This window comes from Thermobia domestica, chromosome 2 (assembly GCF_964235325.1).
Source record: "Thermobia domestica chromosome 2, izTheDome1.hap1.1, whole genome shotgun sequence".
Classification (NCBI taxonomy): Eukaryota; Metazoa; Arthropoda; class Insecta; order Zygentoma; family Lepismatidae; genus Thermobia; species Thermobia domestica.
Window position 1 is genome coordinate 179,986,400 of NC_137455.1, and position 21,998 is coordinate 180,008,397.

General features: G+C 36.3%; 1 protein-coding gene across 2 annotated transcripts in view; it reads right to left on the bottom strand.

Annotated features, from left to right (window-relative positions):
* LOC145677706 (major facilitator superfamily domain-containing protein 12-like) overlaps nucleotides 1-21,998 on the bottom strand; it is an 89,352-nt gene that overhangs the window by 38,580 nt on the left and 28,774 nt on the right. For both annotated transcript variants that reach the window (XM_081748119.1, XM_081748118.1), the window contains exon 2: nucleotides 15,311-15,722. In XM_081748119.1, the coding sequence (XP_081604245.1) occupies nucleotides 15,311-15,620 (310 nt within the window). In that variant the 5' untranslated portion in view covers nucleotides 15,621-15,722. The remainder of the gene's footprint in view (nucleotides 1-15,310; nucleotides 15,723-21,998) is intronic.

Here is a 21,998-nt window from a genome sequence, read left to right on the forward strand (position 1 = left end):
TAATATATAGTTAGATACTGTTGCTAAGTTTATTAATATTTTTCATTACTGTTGTCAGGTAATCAATCATATTTGCGTGCGGAGAGGGGGAGCGTCTTGTTTTATTTCAAATTAGTTCACCTTTGGACCTTGTGTCCTGTTGGGCTTCATTTTATCTCCTCCGATATTAACAACCTAATCCGCACACTGGTGATAGGAATAAAGTTTATAGTCTATTGATAAATATAGGAATTTAGCAACTTCCAAATTGTAACTTGATCATTTTCATAAAAAATGGAGTTGCTAACAGAAGGACCTACGCCATCTATGGGCCCTATCACCGAGAAGTAAATCCGGGCCTCCTTGCAAAAATTGTGTAGAAAATATATTAAAAATGTCTTTGAACATACTACAGGCCTTGACGTACGGTTTGTCTATAATTGTCCATACCATTTAATATTATGCCGTGTTGGTTCTGTACCACAAATATATTGTTTTACTAGATCTAGATACATAAATAAATGGTACTGATAGTACTATGGGGAGAGTTTGGAACGATTTTGTGGCCCTTGGTCCCTGGCTCAGGGGCCATTGTTCAGGGATACCTACCACCACCCGTCTAAATTTTAGCATGGGTACATTCGCACGGGATACGGACAAAATCTCGCGGCCGAAACATCGCCGACCAAAATCTCGCCGGGCCAAAACCTCGCGTGGCCAAACCCTCGCCGCCCAAAACCTCGCCACCCAAAACATCGCGTGGCCAAAACCTCGCCGCGAATGAAACTTTTCTTTAAAATTTACCCAATGAGTTTCTTAATATGCAATTCCACATTACAAATAATAATAATAATAATAATAATAATAATAATAATAATAATAATAATAATAATAATAATAATAATAATAATAATAATAATAATAAGATATAAAACATCGTGGGCGTGGGCTTTCTCGGGTTATTCCCGTTTCCTCCCACTTTCTTTATTCGAGCATTTCCTTCATCCTGGTCATCTACGTCTCCTTTAACCTACAGGACATAATCAAGGGACGTCGTAAAAATTCATATATTATTTCATACTTTCATAAATATTATTAGATTTTTGCTAAAATTTTAAGTTTTTGGATGTTCTAAAGTTCACGAAACTAACCCCGTTAGTTGTTATTACTTTCCTTATGCAGACTTTCTTTCCCTATAACCATCCTGTCGTCCTACCTTCACATTGAAATCCTCTAATACAGAAATAGAATTTTCATATGGTATCGCGGGACTTGGTCAAATACCCGTGATACTTCTTCTGAAACAGCGTCTTTTATACCATCGTCCGTCATCTGTTGGAACATTTACATTTTGGTCAGGCGAGATTTTGGGTATGGCGATATTTTGGGGCGCGAGGTTTTGGAAGACGTGGTTTTGGCAAGGCGAGGTTTTGGCCCGGCGAGATTTTGGCCCGCGAGGTTTTGGGTGGCGAGGTTTTCGCCCCGCGAGGTTTTGGCCCGCGACGTTTTGGGCGGCGAGGTTTTGGCCAGGCGGGGTTTTGGCCCGGCGAGATTTTGTCCCGCGAGGTTTTGGGCGGCGAGGTTTTGGCTAGGCGAGGTTTCGGCCCGGCGAGATTTTAGGCCGCGAGGTTTTGGGAGGCGAGGTTTTGGCCAAGCGAGGTTTTGGTCCGCGAGATTGTCGCCGCGAGGTTCTGGCCGCGAGGTTTTGTACCCAAACCCATTCGCACATATTCTTAATTTTCGGGACGGGTGTATGGGACAACTTACATTTTTAGTTTGGTCACGTGCATCCGTCCTAAAGTTAAGGATGAGAACCAAAGTACTAATGCCAAAATTTAGAAAGGGTAGTGCTATGTACGCCCATGAGCCAGAGGCACAAAATCGTCTCAACTTTCTCCCGTACTACTGTGATGTTAGATAATTTAGTACCATGCTCCGCGTTCAACACATTACGAAAAAGTGCCATAGCCTATTACCGTACTGCAGTAGATAAATATCTTTAGTCTACACTTTTAGATATTATAGGCATTTTGAATTTTTAGGTATTGTAGGATGTTTAGCACATTTTACAAGGGAAAGATAATTTAGCTGATTTCCTAGTTACTCTCTATGACCCAGCTGCGAGGGAATTATAAAATGATTTTGCGTTCGACCAATAGAATAAAATGCACACAATATAACAACATCTTAGAATGAACAATACGAGCCTTGCGTTAACTACGTCTTTTCTAGGGAAGTAATTGCTATTTTTGATTACCATTTTTCACATTTACTATGAAGCTTTTGGAGGAAAAGGCACGATTTTTTCCCCACAATTTTCAGCTGTAAAAATCAGAGAGGCCGTAGGGAGTTAGTTTAGTTATATGGACTCGGATCTTAATACATAATGTTATATACAATTAATGATCTGATAAAAATAAGAATGAAGGGTTCTGTGCATCTCTGCAAATCTCTTCTTGTAGTATTTGTCTGATTTCATTTTTCCTTTCTGTATTTCCTTTGCTTTTAACATTTAAACTGTAATTCTTGAACTCATTTTTTACCCGAATATGTATATAAAGTATATAATATAGTCAGGGTGCAAAATTTCCGGTCGCCAAGTCGCCATTGGCGACTAGAAATTTAGAGCTGGCGACCAGTGTTCAGTGAGAATGGTTTCTGCCTAAACTCACAGAGCTGCGCATTTTCTGTTTCGCACGAAAATAATGGAGAAAATACGAAATGTGAAGCCTTCACAACGTTGTAATTTGCCCCTGCTTTCCCACTCTCAATCGAAAGAAATAAGATATTTTTTAACATGTATATGAACTGTCCAGTTTAAAATTGATTATCCTGAATCTAATTGTCTGATTTTGAAATTTTATGCCCTGATGTAATTTCATTTTTTATGAAACCAAAGGAAGAGGGAGGAGTACCTCTCATAATTTGTACGTTGATTGATACCGGGAAGCATCATATTTGGATTGGCGAGTATGTCTGCCTTTGAAATTTTGCGCCCTGATATAGTTTTGATTTAAAGAAAGATAATTTAACTACAGAACTTATTGTTATTTCCAATTCGTAAGTGTTCTTATGCTTATTGTCAAGAAACTGTTTCATAATAAGCCATGGCGTAGCTTTCTATAATGATACATTTGACCTTCATATTACTGGAAAAATTAGACCCTAGGGCTCTCGTAGACGATTTAAAAATAAAATAAAAAGCTATTTTTCTTTCCTTTAAGTGAGCAATATTTTCTTTTGGGCTTTTGCTTAAACAATTCTACAAATTGTGCACTTAAATAGAGAAAACGCTGGTCTAGAAATATACAGGGTGTTTCAAAACAACACCGACAACGTTTGGGAGATGATTCCTGACACCAAAATAAGATAGAAAGTACAGACCAACCTGGGTGCACAAATGCTTCCTTTTGGAGTCATAGGGTGCCGAAAACATGAAAAAAATTAATTTTAAGAGTCCCTAGCTCCAAAACTGTGGGACTTACGACAGTTGGCTCAAGACTTCACTTAGGAACTAGTTTGTGTACTATCCAAATATCCACGTTTCACAATCCTGTGGTAGTTCCGTAACAGTTTTTACAGAGGTGGTTGGCGAGTACTTCAAATTATATGCCCGTAGCAAAACTCCGTCTATAAAAATTGTGACGCGAGTACCTGATGATTCTGAAACATGTATTTTTGGATAGTGCACATATTAATTCCTAAGTAAAATCTTCACCCGACTACGATAGGTCCCACAATTTTGGAGCTAGGACCTTTAAAATTAATTTTTTCATGTTTTCGGCAGCCTATAACTCCGAAAGGAAGCATTTGTGCACCTAGGTTGATCTATACTTTTTGTATTATCTTCGTGTCAGGAATCACCTTCCAAACGTTGTCGGTGTTGTTTTGAAGCACCCTGTATATTTGTGCATAATCCGTTCAAGATAGAAGCGTGATAATTCATTTTTGAAAGCCAATATGCTGGGTAGTAGAAATATTGTGAAGTGGGTATTTTATATCTCTACATGCTTTCAATTCCAGAAAGAAGAAAGAAAACCCTTTTCTGTACTATCCATGAACTACAATACTCATAAACAGGCACATTGTTTTTAATGTATTTCCCAGAAGGTTAGAATATTTTTATGTAGAGAAAAAAGGGTTCCTTCAGGTAAAATGTTTAATATTCTCGTCTTTCGTGCGGAATACCTGATTCGATCTCCGATGAGAATATATTTCGTGCGTAAACTCTTGTAAATTCACGTTTTCATACAGTTACGTTGAGTAAAGAAGTGTAAATAACAAAAAACAAATCAGAATGAGGATAAATATTTACGAATATGATGTGACACGAATTCATTCAATTCGAATACCTTCAATGATAGAATGGTGTTACAACAAAACAGAAAAGAGGTTGCAGGCGCTTGTAAACATCATACAGCAGCGCAGAAAATGTATACTAATATAACCATTGTGTAACTAGGGTTTACGATTAGTTCGGGTTCACAAGAAAATGATCTTTTTCACTACCAAAGTACTAATAATACTAGGCTTCAACCCCATAAGCCCTCCTTTAACTACGCCACTTAATCAACATGCACGGCAGTGCATGGCAGCCAAGTTCCGCGAAGAAAATGAGAACTGGCCTGCACTTCCCTAAGCATATTATACACGAACAAGAGTTTTGGGTAAAATCACCGATTTCGAAGCTCTGTAAAATCGATTCTATTAAGAGTAGAAACATGAAATTTAGAATTTTAGGAGATATCCAAGAGATGTACTCATATGCCAAATCTCACATTCCTACCTTCAACCGTATTCGAGTACTGGACCCCTAAAATATGCAGTTTTCAGGCTCACTAACTCACTCATCAAATTGATTAGGTACTTCCCAATGAGACAGAGACGTGAAACTTTGCATAAAGGTACTCTATAATGACTTGAGTATAGAAAAAGTCCGAAATGTGAGAAATGTGCTATGGGAGTTTTTATGGGCGAAAATCTGTCCACTTATATTCCTCCACGAAGTATCAAGGTAAATGATGTTGACGAGCCTTAGGGATAGTGTTTGTGAGTGTGGTGGATTTGGGGGTCACCACTAGCCTTAGGGCTGAAATGTCCCGACCGTGAAACTAGGAACAGGCATCTTAATATATTCAAATGTGTTAGACACCTTGCGCCAAGTTTCAGTGTTCGTTTCAGATGCATGGCCAAGGAACTTGACTCATCCATCCTCATCTCAACACTTTTTAAGGCTGACGAACTTGGCTGCACTTTTTACACCTCTGGTGTTTTTGTTCCAATATATTGTACAATAGTATTCTTATTATAAATTCATGTTTTTCGGTGTAGTTACTGTACAAAGAATATTTTGTAGGTTTTAGTTAAGTAATTTTGTTTCTTACTTTTTTTTTTTTTTTTTTTTTTTTTTTTTTATAGTTACGAGGAATTTAAAGGATGAGTCAGTATTCCTGTTCTGAAAATGAAAGAGCTGTGAGGAGACGTGCACAGACGGTGAAGTGAAATTGCGACCTGTGACAATTGCGATCAACAAGGAAGTAGTCTATCTTCATCTGGAGACTCTAGTAATAATAATGATCAACAGAAAATGTCGAATTATTAAATAATAGCTTAAATTTCCGTTCTTCGCACGGGAACGATAAGATTTATGCAATATATCATACTTGAAGGTAAAAAATCAGTGAAATAAATAAGGAAGAGGAACACCTTTGGCGTTGCCCCTGTCAATAGAAACGCTAGAAGTTATACAAAGTGATGAAAGGATTGAGAGACTCATACTGAATAGCAACGTCTTCGGCGTTGTCCCTATCAGTTCCCAGACTGGGAACCATGTACCTTCTCGCCTAAACTTGGGCTCAAAGGCACCTGGACTGTCACAAATACGTTTAGCGATCCCGAAACTATGGATTTGACACTAACTTCGGTCATTTTGAACATATTTTTCACGCCCCTCCCCCAATCTCATGACGATGGGGGCAAAAGCTGGACATAAACGGCGTCAGAAGTGTTATTATCTATCTCAGTGACTCCTAAAACTATGAATTCGACACTATTATCACTCATTTTTGATGATACTTTTTATGCCCCTTATAACGATGGGTGCTGAAGTTCGACTTGAACGACGTGGAAGGTTTAACTATTCATTTCGAGAACTCTGAAATGAAATCTTTAAGGTTTATGTCCACGGTTATGCCAGCTAGGCTAAAGGAGACGGTGATGATGAGAAATGAATGAAATGAAACTATTTTCTGCTTTCAAGTGGATTATTATTATTATTTTCTGCTTTCTAGCCCTTTTATTATTTTATATTTTCTAGTGGTTTTTTAGTCAGTTCATACTTTAAAAAAAAGTCCATTTTCTGCTCCTGAGTGCATTTTGAAGTCGGTTATTTTTCTTTCAAGTTTGTTTCATTTTTCCACTTTCGTCCAAGATAGTCCTCGTAGTGGGCGACCAATCACTGAAAAAGTGGATTATGTTCTGGTAAAAGTCTCGTAAGACTGGCCCATAAGCAATTCATAACATAGCAAACGATTTAAACATCCATCACGAAACAAGCTAAACCATATGGAAAAAGTTGACTATAAAAATGTTCTTAACTCCTTTGGTGATATACAACCAACACAACTTTATTGATTATCTGGTTGCGGAATATTTTAAGATAAGATTTTTTTGTCAAACTGCAATAATAATTTCATTTTGTAAAAATTAATTATTAAAATTTTTAAAGTATTATATACGTAAGAACTTTCAGTAAGAATAGCTTATTCGGTTAGTGAAAATCGGATCGAAATATGACCAATGATTCTCGATTTAATCGCGAACATACCTACATTCACACATGTATACAAGTCAAACTGAAAAGCTTCGTTTGAAGTCTATTAACAATGAAAACAAGCAACGAATTAAACGAAAATTACTCTCATCATCCACTTTTTCCTTGCACATGTTCAGGATCGTAAGGCCAAAAGAAATAATTTTCTGCAGCAGAACTAGAAAGTTTTCAAAGTACAATTTATCAACCGAGCACTAACAAAAACGTGTGAGGACTGGTAGTGTTATACACAAAACACTCGTGTGGTCCAAAACCTGACATTAGCACTAACAGAAATCTGAACAAGTTACGGCGGAAGATGATCCACAATACATATCTCTGAAGTCGACATGCACCAGGGTTGTTTTGTTTAAAACAAAATGTTTAAAACAAATGACTAAAACTTGTTTTAAATAATTGATTTTGTTTAAAACAAATTGTATATACGTTCTAAACATTTTGTTTTAAATACGTGTGTTTTTTTTAAGATTTGTTTTAAACATGTTTATTTTTATTCTATTTTATTTTTGTAAAAAAATCTGCCAGAGAAAGAAAATTGTCAAAAGTGCTCCCCTTTCAGAAGACTATTTTCTTTTTATGTGAATTTTTGATTTCTCGTGGCTACAGCAGGTGAATGTAGTGATCTGTAATTCATTTCGTCTTTTCTCCCTTATTTTTAACGTATATTGTATTATTTAAATGCTTCTCAGTTAACTTGCTAGAAAGTGTCGTAGTCGAAGGTTGGACTACTTGTAGAACTGGTATTGAAAAATAAATAAAATAATTATCATAGAAACAAATTTTCGTGTTGTATTCAGAAAACAAACTAAATGTTATTTACTAAATTACGGTTCTTAAATTAAAATATCACAGGCATTCGTTGATTCAGTACATGTTGGTTCTCAGTCTCCGTCAGGCCGGTAACCAGACCAAAAATGTAGGGGGAACCGATAGAAGTTAGGAGGGGGCGATTCAACCATATTATAGTTCATTTGCAAGCCTGTCCTGAAAATTTTAGGGGGTCAGTAAAAATTTGAGGGGACCTAGACCCCACGTGTATACGGGCCTGGTTTCCGTACAACTTGGAATAGTTGAACATGAGTTTTACGGGAAGAGAAAAGGACATCATTCGGAGCAAATTTATTAAAGTAACTCAAACTCCATCAGATAAGAAAACGACCATACGAGTTTGTTGCGAAACGTGTGAGAAAGAAATGGTTGGTTTAGTTCAAAGAAGGAAGAATCACTATGAAAAATGCAATGTTATGAAAAAATTGGAAATCCAAACAAATGGTAAAAGTGTTGATCCGAAAATTGCTTCTGATGATTATGGTTGAGATGCAACTGGAAACTTCAGGTAAGATTAATTTTGTATCAACCCAATATCTTTTTCATTATATTATGAAAATTTTATTTCGTCCCTCTTTCCCACCTCAGTTCTAAATTTTCTTAAAATCTTTACACTTTGGCATAGCTTGTATGAACGGACCACGCGAGAAAGCGCAAGGTATGGCAGTCGCCCGCGTAACTAACCATTAAAGAGTGATATTTTAGTAACATCAGTGCCGAAAGTCAGTGTCTGGGACAATTTGATCTCAATTTGTTCGTCTGTCTGTTGTATGCACTACGCTACAAGGCGCAACTTTCAATCCTTTAACATTAAATTTTGAGATTAGAGGCACGAGACGTCGAAATTTGCTGTAACGATTTTGACTGCGATCCGACGTAAAATTTCAAAATTAATGGTTAGGATCCCACTTTAAACAAAAAGCCCTGTCTCATATAGCCTTGATGCTAATGTAAGATTGTAATCAATCCAACTAAACAAACAAATTTTATGCGTTTCCAACAAACTTGGGTTGCAGAATAAATTTAGCTCCAACTTAGTTTTTATAAAATATTTCAGAACAGAGCAGAAAGGATCTCAAGTCCATTTTCAGAAAGGTTCACTTTTGTTCAGCGAACCAGGCCCGTAGTCAAGGGGGGGCAAGGGCGGGCTCAGCCCCCCCTAAATTTTTTGCAGCCCCCTACTAAAGTCATAGTTCGAATTAACGGGGGATGCCGGGGAAATTCCCCTTCGGTAAAAATGTATGTCCGGCTCGTATCACAGAAGTAACATAACATCCATTTCTGGGATAAATTTTCGCCTTCTACATTTACAGCAACAATACATAAACATAACCCTCTCGTTCGAAAGTTTAATTCGAACCCTGACTGAAATGTTGGAAGAAATTGTATTTCCAAATGTACTTTAGAGTGCTAAATTAAAATTTACTTTTATTATCCTCATTTAAAGTATTGGCCTATTTATGCGCTACGCTTCTTTGAATTATTATATTTCTTTGAGCGTGAGACTGGTTTATTTATCTTTTTTTTAATGCTTCGTGTGCAAACGACCCTCGCTGCAGGAGAAAAATAATTTATGGTTATTCTATCGGCAAACATGCATTTGTGTTCAGAAACAACATAGTTTTACCTTAATCTGCGGGCGAAGAGTTTACTCATAGCTACTCATAGCTATCTAAAGACGGCTATGGTTTACTTCTTCCTGTCCTTCTTGGAATTTGCAACTGAAAACATCCTTTTGCTGTGAGTCATTGGCTTTCGGTCAATATGCGAGAGATTGAAAAGACAGCATCCCTCAACAGGAGGATGCAACTGTTTCGTTCTAATCATAACATAGGTGAATGGGTTTGTTTTGTGTATATTGGACATGGAGAGAGAGGGGGGGAATTTTTATGTCACGTGATAACGGAGTAAGAAAAGTTTCCTTTTCTGAATTGTGTTTACTCTTGTTGTGTTGTTGAACATGGTTGTAATTGAAAGTTGATCTATACAGGTTTCTGAAAATGCACCGAAGTTGACTTGAAGAATGAGAATTGTAGTGTATCAGCAACTTGACTATTTGTTAAATAACTTGGAATAGATAAATAATACTTTTAATAGATCTTTAAACTAAAGATAAGTTCGATTCACTTAATCTTTCTCGGGGATGAATTATTAGATACTTTATTAAAATAATTTAATAATTGTTGCCAATCTTTGGTGCCAGAATCAAATGTTCATGCAAATCAGACGTAAACCTAATCATCCAAAGTTACTATTTTGTAAAAGAATACCTTGCAATCTTCTGGTATGTAAACAAAAAATGTAGCAAACTAAACGGAAGTAGTAGTTGCACTTATAGGAAAAACAGAATTTTCAATTAAAAATTGAACCTTATTGGATGATAATATGTATAATGCTTTATAAATTTGAAATTTGACCTTTGACTTAAAACAGGGTGCGTTGGGGAGTTTAGCGTCCCTCTTCAGCAGGGAGGCTATGTAGACACGGGACCTATAGCTTATAGTAACATCCAAATCACTATCGGTTTGAATCCGAGGACTCCCAGTACAGTTTGAACCCGAAACCGGACGCGCCAAAGGCGAGCGCTGTACCCATGAGGCTACGGGGTAGCCCACAAAAGTAACAATTTGTTAATGTAGTTTCATTTTGAAGAAGATATATCTTCAATAGAAATAAGTAAATAGCTGTTTAAATCATTAGTTCTTAACTTAAACTTACGAAAGCAACTGATGTCGAATTCTTATTTGTACAATGTAAAGAAGAATTTCATGTATACTTTGATATGAATTGTATCACACTATACAAAGAAAATTTAATGAATTGTTACTTCTCTTGTCAATTTCGTTTCGAGAAAGAAGGTAACTGCGCTAGAACAGGGAACTTTCTTGGAGTTATTTCTTATTTGAATGCTCGAGTACCAAAACATAACATATTATTTTTACTTAAACATGACTTTAGTAGCAATCGTCCTAAATGATTGTTGATAGTATGTTCCAAAGAGTGTAGAGCAGTGGTTTTTAAACTGGAGTCCGCGGACCCCGGGGGTCCGCGTGACCTGGCTACGGGGTCCGCGACGTCTAAAAATTGAAACGTGTTGTGATAAAATGGAACTCACAGCTGTTATGCAAAATGTATTTTTTCAGTTACTAAAAAGACAGCAATTAGAAATTATACCTACGTTTGTAAATTTGAATATTTTCTTTTCTAAATTTCTGCCCTGAAGCCTGTCAACCGTTATGTAGGACTACTTCCTTCTTTGTTAGGGCATTTTCTCAAAAGGAGTTGTACATTAACTGCACCGTGTTGATCTTGTTTTGTTGAGTTACAACAATGACATAACCAGAAATCTCGATCTGGACACAATTGTTCTAAGATTGGCAGCATCCAAAACAAGGAGACTTATAGTGTGATTGTGTTGTTAGTGATTGTTCAAATGTTCAACTTGTTTCTACTATACTGTGCCAACGAGGAGTGTATATATGCGTGTTGTGTTTGTGTTTCTTAATCTTATAAAATTTATAAATTTGTAGCTAGCAAAAACCCATAAACATATCATTATTTCTTTCGAACATCACCATAAAAAACTGATCAAAAAATGTTTAGAAGTACAAGTGTAAAATAAAGCCCATAATATTTGAAGAAATGTAAAGTTTCGTATCTAAGGACATGTAAATAGTAATACAGGTAAGATGTTAATTTCATTTTTCCAATATGCATATATTTGTTTAGGCCACATGTATTTCAAAATATTGATTTAAGATTTTGAGGCCCTCCTCTGTAGAATCTCTTTGAAGATAGTATTAAATCTCATTACTTTCTAGATGTTTTCGAGTTTCACAAATATTTTTTCAGTCCATCAAAAATTTAAAAACGTATTTCCTGTACTAATTCTTTGGAAATTTTAATGATTGGTTCGTTCGGCCAACTATTATTATTATTATTATTATTATTTTTTTAATATTTCTTTATTTCCTTGAAGATGAGAAAACGGAAGAAATATTTTGTTGCCATAACAAATAAATAAAAAGGAAACACAGTATTCTAGCTTTCAGGTACAATTGTGCTAACGCTATAGAGGAAAATTTTAATAGTAATTCCTTCAGGCTGTAGTTTTAGTTTTAAGAGCATAAGAAATTATTCATCATCACACACAGAGACAGACATTATATATATGTGTGTGTGCCCCCCCTAATTTACATTTAGCCCCCCCTAAATTTCGAGGCTGGCTACGGGCCTGCAGCGAACGTAGTACCTTCGTAGTCAAGGGTACGAAATAAATGAAACAAAAACCAAGTGAAAGGGTGTGGACTTGGGTTTCATAGACAACCATTAGCCGAGAGCGTTGACGGACTGGGGGAGGAGGGTTAATTTCCCCCTCCTTGCTCATAAATTTAAGATATTAACATTATATTGTGTACACTGCAGTGTGAGAATGATTAACAAGTCAAGCTCCGAATTCCATAGTCAATGATACATAATTACGTTAAGTTAATGCAGGGTGTGTCCAAAAGAGTACACCGACAGAAGACGTCATATTTTCACAACCACGAATCCGAGATGAAAGAAAGAAAAATTACCTGACAGATGCAATCTAGAATTTTATATAATTGCCGTTAGAGAGGAGCGTTCGTTTAGAGGTCATCCGCCCCTTATCCTGATTTTGGGAGCAGTAATGCAGATTTAGAAACCTTTTCTTGAGCAAAGTCCAGCAAGTCCTTACACCGAATAAATGCGGATTTTGATCAGTTATAACATTTCCATTGGCCATAAGGCTCTATAGACCTATATTGTACTCTTGTATATTTTTTGGCGAAAGGATTCCAAAGGTGGCTCTACTTTCGAGTTTCGGGTCTGCTTAAAATTCTGGAAATCGGGCCTAAGCAACTTTCCAGTTTTAATCATCTGTATGTTCTCCGTATTCATTCGGTGTAAGGACCTCAAGCTTGTTTTGTTGGACTTCGCTTATCAAAAGATTTCTAAAACTGCCTTACTGATCACAAAATCTGAAATCCAGAGTGGGGATGGGACTGTTGGCCTCCTGTCCCACTGACGCCCCTGTCTAGCGGCTGTCATATGAAACTATCCACGCCCTTTCGTATGGTTTTAGTTACATTTCTTGTGCAGTCTTGACTGGGAAGATATTACGTTTTGAAATAGAATTCATTTGCTGAGCAAAGCTGAACTTTAATGAAAATGGATTTGGATCCATTGTGCTCTGAACGCCCCAAATATTACCTTTCTTCAATAAATTATTGACTTAAGAAACAACCAATTACATATGCTTGCAGAAAATATTCTAAAGTTAGTACAACATGAAGTGTGCTTCAAACATTACTTTTCGAAAATTCATTATTTTAAAATAATTTTATTAGCATCAGTGTTCTGAAATAGTAATCAAATTTTGCAACAAAAATCTCAACCACCTCCACGAAACGCAAACTTAGCCCCTAAAGGCATGTCTAGAGAACTGAGTAGTGGTAACTCCGAAATGACTTGCTTTAGGGCTAAAATAACCGCACAGCCGTATTTATGGTAAAATTTTAGCTTGAAACATGTAACATGACTCCCTTTGCATTTGAAATTTCGAATAACAATCAAATATGTCCACCATGATGCTTGATAGCACCATCTGATGTGTCAGACCACTTCCAAGTTTCGTCATTCTCCCTCAACCCGTTCTCAATACACAAGAATGGTGAGGACTTGTTTTGCCATGTATATTGATAGATTGTATGAAACCTCTATAGCAGGTAGATTTTAAAATCTACCTAAAAAGCTTATTACAATCAAGAAAGTACTTACGAGAGTCACTGGCAAGAGGATGTAATAAAAGGGAGTTGTGATATGAAATAAGTTGAGAATTACTAGTGTATACTGAAATATTCTGTACCCAACACACTGTAGTCTTAACGAGAATAAAATAAATAAAAAAATCAGTTGTAAGAGCAATAAAGTCTTAATAAATACGCTACTACACGATTTTGAAATATGTTTAAAATCATGTTTAAACTGTTCAAAATGTTTAAAATATGTTTTGTGTGTGTGTTTTTTAAAACATGTTTAAAACATTTTGAACACCTTTTTCATGTTTTAAACACATGTTTTATTCTTTTTTTTTAAACTGTATTTTTTCCAACCCTGACATGCACTCATACAAATTAACGAAACGAAAACTTCATAGGGTAACAAGATCAAAGCGTATTGTCCCATTATGCAAAAATAATCAAGCTTCAAGGGTAAAGAGGTCTGCAAAAAACTGTACAAAATATATTGTGAAATCTATGGTGAAAAATTCTTATCATGGATGACAAAGCATATGTTCCATGTGATTCCAGTCTGATCCCCTGCAGACAGTTCTGAAATGATGTTCCTGGAGTGAACGTCCCAGACGACCCCAAAGTAAAGCGTTCAGAAATAATTTCCAGCGACATTCTTGATCTGTCAAGCAATTGATAAAAATGGTTTCATCAGTGAACCTGTTGTTATGAAGAAAAATTTGAATGTGGATATCTACTCAAACAATATCTTAAAGGAGCTCTTTCTATAATTTGTGAAGTCATATGTTGATAGACGTAAATTACTCTTCTGACCAGACTTGGCTACAAGTCATTACACCAGGCACATTTGTTAAGCCAGAAAATTGAGTTTGTGAAGCGAAAAGACAATTCTCGAAATGTGCTTCAGTGCATACCAATTGAGAAATTCTGAGCACTACAAACTAGAATACATGAAATTGGGTACGACCTATACCGATATGATAGCATTCAAACGTCTGTGGATTGCAATTTCTAAAAGGCTCGCTCCCAATTTTGGAAAAAGTTGTTTACACATTTCAAACACAATCTGCGACTGGTTGGTCAGCGAAGTGTTGATACAGTACTGTAATTAATGTAAATATATGCAATGAAGAAATTTGCAAGAATCCTTATTTCTGGTGTTCTTATTTCTCCAATTTTATTTTAACTGTCATAGTCTATTTCGGACAGGAATACTGATTCGTCCTTTATTTCCAATGAGTAGTACGATAGTAAATCACTCCGATCAAGATTTGGACTATGCAATGGGTGGTCAAGCTCGCTCCAGTGGAACGACTGTAGAAAATCGGTTGTCACTCGTCGTATTGCTCGGATCTTGCTCCATAGAGCGATTTTCATGTCTTCTTATACTTTAGAAACTCCTGTTCTGTAGTGATGGACACATCAGATGCCTGTACTACACTTGTTTTACTCCCAGACGGCTAACTGTTATGACATCAGTCACCTGTGCTGCGTTTGTGGCAATAAATATTTCAAGATCATTGTACCCTCTTTGTATTTATCGCCTTATTGAAACTTACTTTCTGGACACACCTGGTAATTACTTGCATTAATACTTAATGATAAATTTAGTGTCATATTGATAATACTAGAGAATTTTCCAAATACAAACTACTAGTTTTGTTTTTAGAATATAACCTTCCTATTTTATTACAATTAAGTATTTCTAACTTTTAGAAAAACTGAATCGAAGTAACCTAGACCCTAATTGTGTTTACTGTCAAGGAATCTATTTAATTGATACAAAGACAGTTATTTCTTTTATGCCTATTTTTACCTTACCTTGACTTGTAAAGTAAAAAGAATAGTGTTTGTGAGAGAACTAAAGAAGAAATTTAAATTTTAAAAATCTTACCTGTAAGATGCCATATTTTTCTCCGACCATACTTCTGTGAGTAGCAACCAGTGGTTTTATCAGAATGTATTCCAATAAATGGTGTAACTAAAGCATCAGTTACTTGACCAATAAGTAATAAGGCTGCTGAGAGAGATTTGTCGAATTTTAGTACGACTTCGAAGAACAAAAGAAGATATGTAAACCATATTGCTGCGCATATGTCATTAAGAATATGTCCCACACCATAAGCAAATGATACGTATAGTGGGATGTATCTTCGTGACGACGTATCAATTAACTGATCCTCTAGCGACAGGCCATTGTGCATTGTGCTTGGAATTCAGAGAACTGAAAATTTCTCAGAAACAAAGGCTCATCCCATGGCTATTTCCCGAAAGATATGGATTTCATCAAACTCGAGCTACACAATCTGAAAAAAAAAAAAAAAAAGAAAGAAAGAAAACAAAATTAATAACTTTTCATGATTCACTTGAATGATTTTTTTTCAACTCGTCAGCGAAGGCCAATGTTTGGTGACATCCTATCAGTGCTTCTTCCAGACATGTTTTTTGGGGGTACTGCCCCCCGGAGCTCTGAGAGTGCCCGCCGCAGGAGACCAAAATAATACGTCTATAATATAATAATAAATAGAATAGTACCAGCAGTGCCTCCTCCCCGGAACATTTTTTTTTTCTGAAAGAACGACTGAATCCTATTATTATGTGGTTAAGGAAAGCTAGTTTCTAAGAGTTGAACTGAACCTGTGGTGCGTTGGAGATACTTCTGTTTAAACCTATGCAACAATAGGGACTGTAGCTTTATCGATAAGCCTTGAGCGTTTAATTATCCACAATTGTATAATTGTAATAGTGTTACAGGATGGTTTGCAGCATATGATTTCCAAATAACAAAAATAATAATACAAGGAATATTTTACAGCAGATTGAATATTCAACTAGTAGCAGCAGTGCACCCAGTGACGATAGTCGTCAAGAATAAACGTGAGAAAATACTGTAGTAATTGGCGAACACTTTTTGATCTTCGTTTTGTTTACAGCGGTATTAGGGTCTCGAACTTTAACCTGTCTCGAACTTTAACAAAATTTTTGGCGTCCGGAATTATGTCTAAGAGGGACACATTATATGGCAGTATGTCAAATTACCCCCTCCCTCCCTCCCCCAAAAAAAACCTACAAAATATGCGACAGAAATTATTAGTGACATTTACAAAGTTCATATCGATACAGTTCCATCGCTAAAATTTTCGTTTTGTAGCAGTGATATTATCGCCGACGTTATATTTTGAAAAAAAGAAAAAAGAAATGAAATCCTTGAGTTTTACGTCCCACGGTTATGCCGGTTAGGCTAAAGGAGACGGTGATGATGAGTAATGAATGAAATGTTGGAATGAAGAAAGTGGGAGGAAACGGGAGAACCCCGAGAAAACCCACGCACACGGTGTTTGTCTACCACAAAGTTCACTTGGCGGTGGCTGGGATCGAACCTGGGACCTTAAGCACCAGAGGTGAACGCTCTAGCACTGAGCCACCGCGGCCCCACGTTATATTTTGACTAATTCAATGGTTGATAACTTCAGTTCAACTAACTGACAACAAGCTGACGCTACAAGTACTCTGTTCCATGTGTTTTTGATTTCAAGAAGATTTTCATTATCCAAGTTAAAGAAATACGACGACTTAATTTGCATATGAGTAAGAAAAGTGAATGAAGATACGAATTATTTGAGTCCACTTTGGCTCTGACCCATTTATACATAAATAGATACCAAAGATACTTCTGATTTCAATAAATGCCTCTCGTGGGGTTTGTATGATCCTCCTCCCAAAGAGTACGGCATTTCGATTTATTATCCCGGCTGTTTGAAAAAATCAGCTGGTTTAAACCAGCCAACCCTGTTTGCTACAACTCGATTTTGGTTTTGGGGGCGCGGTGGTTCAGTGGTAGAGCGGTCACCTCCGGTGCTTGGAGTTCCTCGTTCGATACCAGCTCGCGTCGTGTGGACTTTGTGGTGGACAAACACCGTGCTCGTGGGTTTTCTCGGGGTTCTTTCGTTTCATCCCACTTTATTCATTCCACCATTTCATTTATTTCTCATAATCACCGTCTCCTTTAGCCTAACCGGCATAACTATTGGACGTAAAACTTAAGATTTCATTTCATTTTTTTTTTTTTTATTTTGGTTTTGTTTGCCTTGGTGTTGTTATTGTTGATTTACCTCATCTTGTAAATTGTGAGGATTGATACAAAATCCATTCACAAGTTAGCGGTTGCCAGATAACTATATTAAAACAATCAAATCCATTGTGTATTTATAAACGGAATACATACAGACGACACCAACCAGTTTTCTTATTATTGTGCTATTGTGCTATCGGCTTTTAACGTCATAGTTAAGTTCAAGTAAGTTCAAGCTTCCGAGGTAATCATTTGTGTGCTTAGAACCTTACCAAATGCATTTCCAAATTAATATTACGTACAGTTTGCATGTGTTTGAATGTGTAGCCAACGTTGAATCTAGATATATCATCAGGACCATCCATAAGGGGGATGGAACAATCCCGGCAAATCTTGGGGGTTTAGACCTTTGGGAGGGAGATGTGTTAAAAGTTATCTTTTATTTTTTCATAATTTTAATAGAGATTAAATTAAACAATATTAAATTTAGATGCAAAGCTAGATTGAATGATCTTTTAAACACCCTTTGGTAACAAGAATAAAATTTTGTTCATTAATTACACAAGAATTTCGTAACTTTTGTATTGTTACTTAGCAATTTTGAAGCTCACGGAGATTGTTAAAATACATTGATGGACGATCCCTTAACAGCCTTTCTAAAACAAAATGGAGTATGAATAAATTGAGGCAATGAAGTAACTTATATAGCAGAAAACTACCAAAGATATGAAAGCTATAGAAAACACAAAATTAATGCAGTTTGTCTTATGATGGAAATACTGAAGTAAAGTTTGAACCATTGATTTCCTTGAATATTTGGAGGAAAAGTTTAGACAATCATAAATGTAAGGAAGTTAGATTCTGCAGTCAAAATATAACTCCCTTGATACCGAATGGACAACTTTAAATGTCTTAAAGTTACCATAGATAAGAATGTAAGACGTATATGATCTAATGTATTAAGTAGTGCTAAAAAAATCTAATATTAGGAATAACGCAGTTTTTTTAAATGATGGCAAGGAAAAGGAAGATTTTCTTTGATGACTCTGATTGTAATAGCAGTGGAACATCTGAAGCACTTAAGAAGAAACTAAAGAACAATTTAAAATATTGGTTTTTGAGATAATCGTACACAAGATCATACCTAAGATGGATGGATTCTCGGTGTGAAGAAATGAGAAATACTTGTGATACTTTTGAAGCTATTCTTAGAACAAACACTCTAGGTGGTAGTGATACAATCAAGAAATTAATTGCAATGTATTCTGAAGATATTAGTGACAATCTTGCCAATGAAAAACAAATGTGTAAGCTAGTGTATGCAGCTACTTTTTTCAGATCTGACCAAGTAAACAGGAAATAAACGTCCTACATTTCTTATTTTCAGTGAGACATGAGTTGAAGTTACATGTACAATTTGTATTTCCTGAACTTTGCATTGCACTAGGAATTTTCATTACCCTGCTAGTGACTGTTGCTTCAGGCGAGGGAGAGTTTAGTAAACTATCGTTAATCAGAAACGATTTGAGATCAAAGACCTCAACTTAGAGGCCACTTTTCTCATGATGCCATGGACAAACATGTTTTAAAATAGTCCCATTAGGTTCGGCATCCTGAAACTGATATAAAAAGCCCAATGAGAAATGAAAAAATGAAATGAAATCTTTGTTTTACGTCCCACGATTATGGCGGTGAGATTAAAGGACACGATGATGATGAGGAATAAATGAAAATCGTGGGATGAAGAAAGTGGCAGGAAACGGGAAAACTCCGAGAAAACCCACGTACACGGTGTTTGTCCACCACAAAGCTCACTTGGCGTGCGCTGGGATCGAACCAAGGACCCCATGCAACAGAGGTGAATGCTCTACCACTGAGCCACCTGGGTCCCATCCAATGAGAAATATGTCCAGGCATGGGTACTTTTACTATTGTCATAAGCGCCAGTTCAAAGAGGCCAAATTTGAGGTCATTTTTCTTATAACTGTATAAATAGATAGGTTCCAAAGCAGTTCCATTGGATTCATCCTCCTCAAATTACTTATGAAAAGCGCAATTAGAAATGTATCCAAGTGTTATAAATGATTTAGAATATATTCATCATCATCATCATCATAGGTATTTCTGTCATTATTGGTAGGTCACTTGCTGCATCTGAGAAGTTTCCATGCTCCACGCTCTTCCGCTAACCTCTTTGTCTTCACGTACGATTTTTCTGCTTTGATATTATCAATTAATTGCAGTTTCTTTCGCTCGCTCTCTTTCTTTCATGACATCATATCCTCTAGCACGTCCCTCATGACACAGTTCCTTCTTATAGTCAATGTCCCAACCAGTTTCTCTTCCTCTTCTTAATAATACCTAAAATTGTTCTTTTCTCCCCCACCATTTCTAACAGCCTCTTATTCGTTTTCCGTTCGACCCACCTAATTCTCTCAATTCTTCTCCACACCCACATTTCGTAAGCTTTATCATTTTTTCCTAATGTCTATGTTTCTGACCCATACAGTACGATACTCAACACGAAGCATTTTACGATTTTTTTTCCAATTCTTTATTGAAGGTCCCACAAAATAGACTTTTCTTCCTCCTAAAGACTTCTTTCGTCATTCCTATCCCTATACGCTCACACTTCATATCATTGCTAATAATACTACCTAGGTATCGAAAACTAGTCACCTGTTCCATTCGTTTCCCTCCTATATTTGACACGGACTGCTTCGTTCCAATCATCCTGGTTTTTGTCTTTCTCACATTTATTTTCGTCCCATATTCTTCAAGCCTTCCTCAAGTTCTTTTAAACATCTTATTGATTTGCTCTTCAGATTCAGAAACAAGCGCCACATCATCCGCAAACTATATACACCTAATCATTTCACCTCCTACTCAAATGCCAGGCTCTTTTTCACTGTGTTCTATATAGATATCGTTGGTATTTTGCAAAAAGGGGGTAACTGACTTTTTTGGTGAAATTTTGAACTTGAAATAAAAGACTCCATCATCATGCGAAACGGTTATAACTACAACCCAACCAATCCAGAGATAACTAGCGGTATAACTGACACAAAAGTAGACTGTGTTGTACAGAAATCAACCCATTTTGCCTTCTCCTGAGAAATTTATAATTTGTCAGTTATTCCCTTTTTTGCTAAATAATGACGATATTAAATATTGTAGACGAGTAGAACAAGTTAAAATTAGCAGAAACATTACATTAGATCAGCTTTGATGTTCGTAAGTTAACATGTGTAGTGGTGATACACATGTAATTTACACTTTACATGTAATTTTTCCTATTCTTGCGACTTCTTAAGTATATTAAACCTGGTTCTTTAATAGCATACCATAACGGGAAAATAGATTAGGTAACAGGAGGTAATATGAATTGTGTTAAAAGAGAAAATGGAATTTTGTTAATTCATCAAGATTTCGTGAAATTAGGGATGTTCTGTGTTCGTAATGTTTGAAGCTTAACATTCTTTTTCAGCAGCGAGACTATAAGAGACTTCTCTCATTACGAAGGCGAGAGCACTTACCACTTATTCACAGGAAATGAAATATAGAAGTGCCTGGCAACCCTTAGCTGTTACGTGAGGTATGTATTAATCTTTACGATATTGAAATCTGATATATCCGCAATGAAAATACTGTGGCAAACAACAAAAAATTCGCGTTGTGCAAACATAATTTTAGAAAACTATATGCCACCAACTGAGGAAGGGGGTGAAGGGAGAGGCGTAAAGTAATACAAGGTGTACAAAGGGGGCAGATAAACAAGGTTCGAAATCACCCTATTACAACTGGAAGCAGTAGACATTAACTACCTCTTCCGGTTTCAACTTCCGCGGGAAAGAGTCTACGCTGAGAAAAATCTGTTCTCCGGACAGCAGTGTATTGTACAAATATACGGAATCCTCTTGCTTACTACAGAAATCAGTACATAGCATACGTAACGGGCAAACATTGCCATGGTTGCCAAAAGCACAAAAATCTAATTCCTATTCCCATTCCTTCTATCTGGTAGTTTCTCATGAAGCCAAAGTGTTTAGTTGGCGAAATTGCTACATATATTTTCATAATAAAAATCGGTTTGCTTTGCTCAGCGATTAATTTATTCGCAATTTTCAATGAAACGAAATCCATTTTTCCCCTTCCTTAGATCTGTTGGGTGTAAACACTAACTTAGCGTTTCGGATCTTCTTGATATACGGAATACGAATATCAGATTTTTCGAGGGTAATTTCGAAAGTTCCACCCAAAAAAGCGTGGAAGAACAAATATATGGCGAACACAAGGAGGGGATGTTCTGTTGGTTCTGTAGCTTTGAAGAAATATTTAATTTATCTTAATAGTTTTAAAATTTTGCAGAACAGTTTATTTAAATGTCGAACATTAAAATTTCATGTGCTTTCCATTTAGGGTTTAATTTTCTTCCCTTAAAGGACTGTACAGGTAGTCATTTTCTGTGAAATGTATACAGCGTATATCGACTCTCCAAACACGAAGTAAC